Source organism: Oreochromis aureus, linkage group 16, assembly GCF_013358895.1.
Source record: "Oreochromis aureus strain Israel breed Guangdong linkage group 16, ZZ_aureus, whole genome shotgun sequence".
NCBI classification, from domain to species: domain Eukaryota; kingdom Metazoa; phylum Chordata; class Actinopteri; order Cichliformes; family Cichlidae; genus Oreochromis; species Oreochromis aureus.
In genome coordinates, this window is record NC_052957.1 from 11,484,515 (window position 1) to 11,494,720 (window position 10,206).

The following is a 10,206-nucleotide window of genomic DNA, read 5'->3' on the forward strand; positions in this document are numbered from 1 at the left end:
AGTCACAACTGTCACAGAGATATTTAATAAATTTGTTATTTTTTATGCACTATATTCATATAAGCTGTCTGTGACACTGCATTTGAATACCTGTTAAACACAGTGGCCCTGCTGAGTCGGATGTTATTGCCTCACCAAAGGTTTGATTTTAATTTAGTTGTTTAAATGTTAATTGCACCACATGCTCCACAAACCCTTTTGCAGGGTTACAGGGCGAGGAAGGAGCTTTTTTTTTTTTGGGTTAGGCTCAACACACCTCTGAAGAGAGCCCTCTTTCTGTCCGCATTCCTGACATTTTTGCGTTCCACATACGACTCAGCATCTCACACACACTCGCAGAGACACACCAGAGGAGAGCGACAGCGCAAGAGACAGAGAGAGAAACCAACCAACATCCAAAACTGATGTTATCATATTGTGAAAACCAATATTGCAAAAGTCTGTACATGTACACATCTGTTGCTGCTGCTGCTCACATAACTCACAGGAATTCAACCATCAACCACAATATTTACTGTTCAAACACCACAGAAAATATCACCTTATCCATCCATGCTAATACGCAGCACATCGGTAAGTACTTTTCTTCAAAGAGCCTGTAGTAAAGATAAGTATCTGTAGTATACCACACACCAGATTTGTTATTTTATGTGAGACTGCAAGTCAGTGCTGATGATAAGGAAGCTGATAAGTTTGACAACACTTGGACCCCACACTAAAAATCAATGTTTGTGAACCGAGATTAAACCCTAAAAGAAACATCGAACAAAGACTTCAAAAACAGATTTGAAGAAGTTAATCATTTGTTAGCTCGCCAAACACTTCTGTAAGCACACTGCAGTACTTGACATGACCTTTGAAGAATCTGCACAGTCTTAATGGTTTCTTATTTGAAATGCTAAGTGTCATTGTTGAGTCATTAAAAACTATTTACATGTGTGAAAACCAAAGTGGGCTCAACGCCCTGCGTAGACCACACTTACTAAAAACTGAGTGTCCTACAGACTGACGATCACACTTAGATGTCGGCCAATACAACACACACTATGACACAAGTAAATTGTGTGCATAAATCGTTATTTCTCACCGTAAATGTGACAGTTTGCACCCACCTGTAGCTGTCCCAAGCCAAACTCTCACTGACATTTCCATTGTCTGGTTTTTCCTTCCTCCGTCTGTACAAGTCTGAGTTTGACAACTCTTTCAGCCTCAAAGAGTTCATCTCCCCTTTGCCTTGCTTTCTCTCTCTCCCTCCCTCTCTTCCTTCCTTCCTTCCTACCTCTCGTCGGCTGAAAACACTCAGTCCCCAGTACGAATTGTTGAGTCTCGTCTCACTCCGGTACTTGTCCCTCAAATACACCTCCAGGGCTCACACCCTTGAGCACACAGAGGTGTGGTTATGTGGTTACACACCTATCAAAAAACATATGCTCCCCCTCCCCCTCCTGCAGCAGGTAGAAGGGGGGGAATGCATCACAGGAAGGAGGAGACAAAAGAAGAAGAAGAAGAGTCCTCGACCTTTCTGCACTGTCAACGCAGTCTCTGTTCGCCTCCTACATCTCTCTGCCTCAGCATTCTCTTTACAGCAAAACAACAAGCTGGAGAAGAAAAGGCATGAACAGCTGATAAGAAGAAGAAGATTTATTTTCTCACACTTAGAATACAAATATGCAACGGCAGAGTGTGAGTGCCTTGTGTATAATCCTGAAGAAGGCATTCATGTCGGAGCTTTAAAGTAAAAAAATGTCAATATTGCCAATAAGTATTTGTAAATGTCTTGTTTGTTCATAAAGAAACTGTAAAAACCTACTTTATTATGATCGGTGACAGGAATATAAGAAGGATTGAAGTAATTATATAAAATTAAATAGTTCATGTCACTAAAAATTTCATTAAAATAACACAAAACAAGATTTAAACTGCGCACAACGAAAGCACACAACAACCTCACGACACCGTGATCTTCTAACGGCCAAACTTCAAACTTCTTGTACTTTGGAACGCAGTAAGGACCAGCGCTGATATCTGATCACGGGTACACGGGTCGGTACGGATACTATTTTCACGGCTTCGGCTTCTCTTTTGTAAACTGAAATTATTTCCCAGCAACAAAGAACAAACTATTGAGAAAAAGCAAAATGTCACTCTATGAATAATTCATCGCAGCACTATGTGGGAGCGCTTATGTGGGAAGGGCTCCTCTCCAGCGAACACAAACCACAACAGATATTCAGGCGCAGACCTCTCAAAACATGAAGCTGTGATGTCATCAAAGAAGGGACGGGGTTCGGTAAACAGCATTCACAGCCATCAACTGACTACCTGCACGCTCTATCGAGGAAGCTCCCTCACACAGAGCATTTCCTGAGGTATAAAGTCGAAGGGTGCGTGACTTCTTGCTCTGCGTGTTTATATGTGCAAAAGTGCAGTCTACTGATCACATGCATATTTCTTTGTCGTCCTTGAAGCCCCCTGATCCTGCTGCGCTTTGCCACAGGTGAGTCTTTTGTCCCTCACGTTACATTTTGTATGAAAAGGCAGGAAGGTTGTCTTTAGCTAAAAGAAGACTATACTGCACAGATGGCCTGTTTGCCTCTGCCCTGTGCCTAAATTTAAATACTTAAATGTCTGGTCGCAGGGCACACTATTAGCAGTTACTCTTATTCACACTTAACATGTAAAAAAACCCTAATTTAAATATTTTACTGCCCACAAAACAAATATAAGGTTACATTCTCTTATTTCATTGGAGGATTTTAAAAGGATCTACTTATGTATCTGCAGCTACTCTTGCACATGCCTACTCAGTCTGCTGGGCTTGAAGAAGGTGCTATGTTCTAAACTAGTAGATAAGACAGAGAACTAACCAACATTCTTCTTTGTCTGGGCAGTTTTACTCATTTTATGGCTAGTTCCTAGAGTTTTTGTACTCTAAACATCTGTGGTACTCTGAAACATGCCAGATAGCATACCTGGCTACAACAGGAAGGTGTTTAGTTCAAACTTGCAGAGCACAACAGGTAGCTGGGTTGGATCATGGTGTCACCATAAATGAACCGCTTTGGAGTTCATGTGACTCATTCATTTAACTTCATCTCCCGGTGCAGCTGGTTTGGTGTTAACATCTGCACAAAGCAACCACAGGTCGATCTAATCAGACTAAAAAGGAGAGGTGTCAAAACACCTTTAAAACAATTATTTCATTTATTTAATTTTTGTTTATTAGCACATTTACTAGAAAGTTAACAGCTCAGCTATACAGGTGCTGGCTATAGAACAACCTACTACTTCTCATGAGTTAATTCTGATTGCTTTCTTAGGAGTTCTTTTTATGATGTTTATATTAAATAAACTGACCGTTAGAGATGCAAAGGTACAGCTCAGGTTTGAAAGCTGTTTGACGGCTGACAAAAATCATGTATCTCCTCATTATGTACAGACAACTACACGCAACATTTCCACCCCACAGATTCACCTTCAACAGCCTGCCTTGACCTGTTCAGCATTCCACGTAGCCTCAACACACACACACACACACACACACACACTCATCCACAGAATGTGAATTTTGAAATTTAATGTCAGCTTCACATCCTGGAGCAGCTGGAACAGGGTCACAGCAGCTCCGGCTGACATGTCTCAGTATGCCATAACACTCATGATGAATCCCAGACCGTTCTCTCTCTTTCTTCCACACTCTTCACATGCTTCAGTCAGTTTCGAAATGTTTCCTCGGAACGAATAAAAGCGTGCCATCTGTATTTCGAAAAGAGGAAAAGTGATGTTGTGCAATGTCATTTGTGCAATGTGGAATTTAAGGGGAAATGTTGAGTTGAGACTGACTCATCGTCATCACCACACACTCACACAAGCTGAGCAGACATTTCCCACAAGCTCAACAAGCCTTCCACCATGAACACACTGCCACTGTGTGGCTGTTACTGATATTACAGCTACTCCAACGCTTTTCATATTCGGTTTGTGTGACATGCACCACTGCAGGTAAGAGATGAAACACATAACAGGGGGATTAAGAAACAGCGCTAACAGTAGCACAATGCTGCTTCTCGTTTAATTTAAGGTGTTGCATTGCAGTGCTGCGTGCCTATGTGTGGTCTACGTTCATACCAGAGAACAAACTTCATCACAATGATGATTAATATGTTATACAACAATAAGCTGACTGTGGAATTACTGCTTTTAGTACACCTAAAACCACTGATATACACTCACTCACATGTCTGCAGAAAAGAGGAATGAAAGTCAGTAGAAGAAACAGAATAAATGTGTGTGAATGAGAGGGATACAAGTTGAGGGTAGATGAATTTTAATACCTGGGGTCAATCAACCAAAGCAACAGACTGCACAAGAGAGATGGAGGAGAGAGCGCAGGCAAGGAGGGTTGGGTGGAGATAAGTGTCAGGGCTGATTTGTGAGAAAAGGATGGGAGCAAGAGTGAAAGAGAAGGTGTACAAGATGGTAGTGAACCCTACTATGAAATATGCAATGATGGTTTGCAGGGCGTGGCACAGAAAAAAAGATCGGAGGCAGAGGTTAAGATTTTCATTACGTGTAACCAGATGGGACAAGATTAGAAATGAGTACATCAGAGGGACAGCTCAGGTTGAGGGTTTTAGCGACATAGTGGGAGACACAAGACTAAGATGGTTTGGACATGTGCAGAGTGAATATACTGGACAAAAGATGTTGAAGACAAAGCTGCAAGACAAGAGGAGGATCACAGAGGAGATTTGTGGCTGTAGTAAAGGAGGACATGCACACATAGGTGTGACAGAGGATGGCAGGGTCAGGATGAGATGGAGGAAGATGATCTGCTGTGCCGACCCCAAAAAAGCAGAAAGAAGAAGGCAAAGACTTCAGACCCTTAAGTATCAACTGTGCATCATTTAAGTGCCACAGCCTACCTGAGCCTTCTTTGTGACCATGTCCATCCCTTTATGACCACGGTGTACTCATTTTCTGTTTCCTGTTTCCAGCCATGCCACAAAGCCCAAACATCTCAACCTGTTATTTTGACCACCTAACACTGGGTTGTCTGTACTCCACAGTCACCAGATGTCAAACCAATAAAGCACCTTTGAGATGTGGTGGAAGACAGGAGATTGTGCAGCTGACAAATCTGCAACAACTGTTTGTTGAAGGCAATTTCTGAAGGCAAAGAGGGTAAATAGGTACACTATATAATGTTAAATTAAAATAACAAATTGATTCTTGCCAAGATTTACACCTGCATGAGGAAGCACAGACAACTAAAACAGAGGAACACCCTGACATGTCTTTCACTGGTGCATGTAGTAAAGCCTCACAGCTGCTAAAATCACAAAAAGCGATAATGAAATGTAAAAAAAAAAACATCTTACCAATATTTTGTCAGACTGCAGTTAGAATATTTCGGCCGTTGGTGCAAAGTCCGCTTTACTATAACTGCAAACACTCTAGCAACCGTTATCTCAGTCGACACGGCCACATCACTTCCTGTTCACAGCTGTGTGTGGTTGTGGTCACTTGTGTCTACATGTCAGCACTGTGTGTGTTTGAGAGTGATGTGGGGGGGGGGGGCCTTGTTCAGGCCACTGGCTCGAAGACTGTTTGCCAGGATGAAGTCAGCGTGTGAGGAGGCGAGATAAATGGTCACATGGAAAAAGGGGAAAATGGAGGAACGAGGTGGCGCGAGGAGCCGTCGACGAAGGAGCGTTGATAATAAAGTAATTCTCACAGAGCTGTGAAATGTAGTGTTTCTCTCAGTTTTAATCAAGAGGGTAAAACCCAATAAACCACAGGCTGAGCTCATGTTATATTGTGTGTGTGTGAGGGATTCATCATAGTGATGGGTGTGCCTTCATATGTCTAACAACAGGCTGTTTGACTGTGATGAGACAAAAGAGATTACTAAATATCTCCTCAACAATATCTGCCAACAATATGATTCAGTTTGGTTCAGTTTTTCAGTTCCCTGATTCAACTTAGATTAACTCTCTGGATACATAAATTCTTTGGAAAGATTCACTACCATTATCACTGGATACAGACAGAGAGAAAAAAGATATTTTCTCATATTTTCACAAATGCATATCACATTAAAATAATAATTTTAAAAAGTCCTGATGTTCAGTACAACATATTACAAGCTAATCTTGATACAAATAATCGAGGAGGAACTCAAGTCATGCACAGTGTGTAGGGAATCTTTAGCTCGCAGTCTCTTGTAGCAAAAGATTCCCGGTTTGATCCCAGGAGGAAACACAGATCCCTTTGGGGATGTGTCAGGATGAGAAAAAAGTAGCTACTTCTTCTTCTGTCTGCAGGATTAATAATAGCTACATCTGGCTCACCCTATTTAAAGGCTATTTTTCACACACACACACACACACACACACACACACACACACACACACACACCACTGAGGAACTTCTGTAATTACTGTACGATTATTACACATCCTGTTGGTCCATACTTCCCCGTGCATCGGTCAGGCTCCCAGCTAACTAACAGAAGAGTTTTTCTTGCTCTGAATGAGCCTTTGAGAGGTGACTACACATGACAGCAGGCATGACTGGAGCTTTTATTAACCCCTTTACCTCTTAAAAGCCTTCTAGGAGTAACATTTCAAGCACTCTTCTGAACTGAGCAGCTTCTGTAGTATTTTCAGGCCTGCTTATAGAACAAAATGACTGAGTGTACATCAGATGTTAGTGAGAATGGTCTCTGCCTCTGCAGAGAGGAAAAACACAGAAACTAATGGTCATGAAATTGCATCTTTATAGATATATCCTGAGGTGTCAAAACTCATCATTAGGGTTACAGGGTAGGTTGTCAAATGTCATCTTTATGGGGGAAAGAGTTAAAGGCAGAAGTCTGTGCTTTTTCCTGTCAAACACTCTAATACGTTGCAAACCAGAGGCTAAAAACATCAGCAGGGTTTCATATAAGCCGCAGACAATCCTTCAGCGTACTTACAAAGAGGAACCATAGTGTTTTAGAGCAGCACTGTGGCGTGAATGGTTTCTACCTGTAGGAAAGAACTTTGGCGCCCCCAAAAGGAAAAAAACAAAACAAAAACAATGGGTTCTTTTCAGTTTTTTGGGGGGTTTGATTTACTTAAGTGTAATATAAAATTTTGCTCATTAATAATAATTTAAAAAAGCAACAGGAAAATGCAAAGACTTCTGTTAGATAAAGTAACACAACTTCATTGCTTTTAATATATTAGTAGCAATTAGTCATTAACCAAGAAAAAACTCTTGCTGTGGAGACGTTACCTTCATTAATTACTGTGACTGAGGCTAACTGCTGCATCAGTTACAAAGTCATCTTCTTTTTATTTTGACTTTATTCAAATTCACCCCAATGCAGAATTTAGCATGTTAAATGTTAAAGACTGGATAAAGTATGTGTTGTTAGGAAGGGTTTCCAGGAGAAAGCCTCATCTCTCTAAAAACAAACAAAACAAAACCTGGCAGCACGACTTAGGTTTGCAACACTGCATCTGCACAAACCACAAGATTTGTGGAAGACATGAATCCAAAGTTAAGACTTTTGACAATACTGCACAGCTCCACCTTTGGCAAAATCCAAACACCTCATACCAACTGTCGTGCATAGCGTGAAGGGAGGCGTGTGTGATCTGGCACCTGGATCGACCAAGAACTCCTCTGTAAACCAAAGTATTCTAGAGTCAAATGTGAGGACATCTGTCCGACAGCTAAAACTGGAACGGGACAATGGTCCTGAGCACAGCAGTGAATCCATGACAGAATGACCGAAAAGAAATGAATCTGCATGCTGCAACAGCCCAGGCGTTGAAATCCTGTGGTGGAACCTTAAGTGAGCTGTGCATAAACAAATGCCCGCGAACCTCAATGAACTGAAGCAACGCCAAATTCCTCCACAATGATCTGACAGACTGATAAAGTCATACAGAGAACAATTCATTTGACTTATTGCTGCTAAATGTGGCTCTACAAGCTACTGAAACATGGCGTGTACTTTGGTTTTTTTCCCCCATGACAATAAATACTTTTTAATGAGTGGTAAGAGGTAGGTTCTCACTGTGAGGCAACAGTCAGTGTGGACAATTAGAGAAAGCTGACTCAATAAATTACTAAATGGTGCATGGAGATTTTTCCAACAATTAATGATCAAATATATAAGAAGGAACTGTGTTGGAGAAAAAAAACAACTGAACTTATTTTTCTTCTTTTAAAACCTGAATTGTTTAAATAACTCCTGCATTTCAGAGTGATTAAGCACAGTATGAATAATCGCCCACACGGTTAAATCCACCATCACACAACTTGACTGCTTCCAAACAAGGACAAGTCCACACTGGAGACCGAGACGCTGGTCTAAGCTCTGGTTGTATCAACAGAACGTGTGATCAGATAAAAATGTAATGCAATGGGAATGCAGCAATCCTCAGGCTTTTAGAAGGGCTAGTCATCTTAGAGCTTTTAGTGCTTTATAAAAGCCATATTCATCCTAACCCATAATTAATTCTGCAGAAGCATTCACACTGTGTGGAGAAACTACTGCTCTGAACAGCAGTCCCAAAGGGACTGTTTAGACAGGAAGTGATTTGGAAAGCAGTACTGTCCAGTTTCTTTATATGAACATTCCAGGGCAGGGTGGAGGTCACAGAGAAGAGGAACATCCTCCTCCGTTTAAAAAAAAGAAGAAAACATCCACAAAAATATATAATGCCTCCCTTTGGAGAAAAATATTCTCAAGGTTTTGTGCTTTTGGAAAAACCTGCAGGGTTGTTTTCCTGGTGGAAAACAGACCTGTGGGTGTGAGAAGGGCATGCATCACTGACTTGCACACATGAGTACCAGGTCAACAAAAATGTATTAAATATAAACCCAAATTTTCAAAAAAATCTGTCTTGGAGATTTTCATTTGGTGCAAGGCTAAAAACTCCAGATTTTGTGGCCTAAATTCTTTATAAACACTATATCTTTAACAGTGCAAAATGGAAAACTTGGATGAAATTGAAAAATTAAAGTCATTAAAAAACAGCAATGCTCTTTAGAAGATTTGTTGCAATTATTAAAAATATTCAAACATAAGGTAACATCATTTTCAAACCTCCAGACCATGTCGTTGGCCACACAGAGCAACAGACCAAACACATTAAACCGCTCTTTAAAACAGAGGTTTCTTAAACCAAACCCACTTCTGATTACGTATCATTTTCCATGTGATAGCTGGACGTGTTTTACTTCTAATCATATGTTATAAAAACTACGTTACCTTTTCCCACAGTGAAAGTAACTAGGTAGGAGGCGCTAAAGAGGAGCTTAAGTTGTGTCTAAAGATGCAATACAATAAATATGACTGTGTTACTAATTATCTTTACTATTACGTCTATTTTAGAGTATTGCCTCTACATTGTGTACATTGTGTATTTTAAAAGGGTCAAACCGCCTTGGATGACCTATAAATAACCAAACTGCAGTTTTCCACTCCACAAAAGAACAGAGCATAGCGGACTGTCAACTTTTCAGACCAATTTCTCCCTTTTTAGAAAAAATAAAACTTTTTAACAAATCGCTCACCCGTTTGTCATTTCTGTAATGCCCAGCATCACTGTGCCCTCTCTTCCACCAGATGTGCGTCACACGATCACTGTTGCAGCTGTCCAGATGTTGTGCAGTCTGGGATGTAACGTTGGTTTTCGCACAGCGGAGCAGAATGGCGAAAAGGGGCCTCGCCTCAGTCCGGCCGATCTCACTCCAGTGAATGAGCCACTTCCAGGTGGGACCTTTCAGTGTAAAACTGCGGGCTTGCAAGATTCAAACAGGATTCTAAAAATCGGATTAAAAAGAATAAATTCCTCCCTTTTTGCATAAACTCGAGCAATACTTCATCTTACGTTGGTCTCTCCCGCTATCACACGAGACTATTAACACAAATTTAGTTTCCATTTAAACTAATGAGGAGTCAGGAAAACTGCCTTGAAATACAGTAGGGAACAATTTTCCTTTATACCTTTAACCTGTATTTGTTTGTGTGTGTTTATACTGCATTCTGTTTGCCTCGCATTTACTATACAAAGTTTAATGCACATTAATATAAAATATACAGCAAAAATATCAATGAATGAATGAATGAAAACATTTGTAAACATTTTATTTAGTATTGGTGCTAAGATGTTTAAGAAATTTATGGAATTTGATGATTTTATT

At 40.6% G+C, this 10,206-nt stretch overlaps 1 protein-coding gene across 3 annotated transcripts in view; it reads right to left on the reverse strand.

The window, feature by feature from the left end:
• Positions 1-9,759, reverse strand: part of LOC116311994 (LIM and senescent cell antigen-like-containing domain protein 1) — a 28,737-nt gene extending 18,978 nt beyond the window's left edge. Inside the window, exon 1 of one of the 3 annotated variants that reach the window (XM_031729247.2) lies at positions 9,577-9,759. In XM_031729247.2, coding sequence (XP_031585107.1) covers positions 9,577-9,605 — 29 coding nt within the window. In that variant the 5' untranslated portion in view covers positions 9,606-9,759. Of the gene's footprint in view, positions 1-1,112; positions 1,322-5,381; positions 5,528-9,576 lie in introns of those variants that run through there. The other 2 variants (XM_031729248.2, XM_031729246.2) reach the window with 2 other exon arrangements.
• Positions 9,760-10,206: the final 447 nt, after the last annotated feature.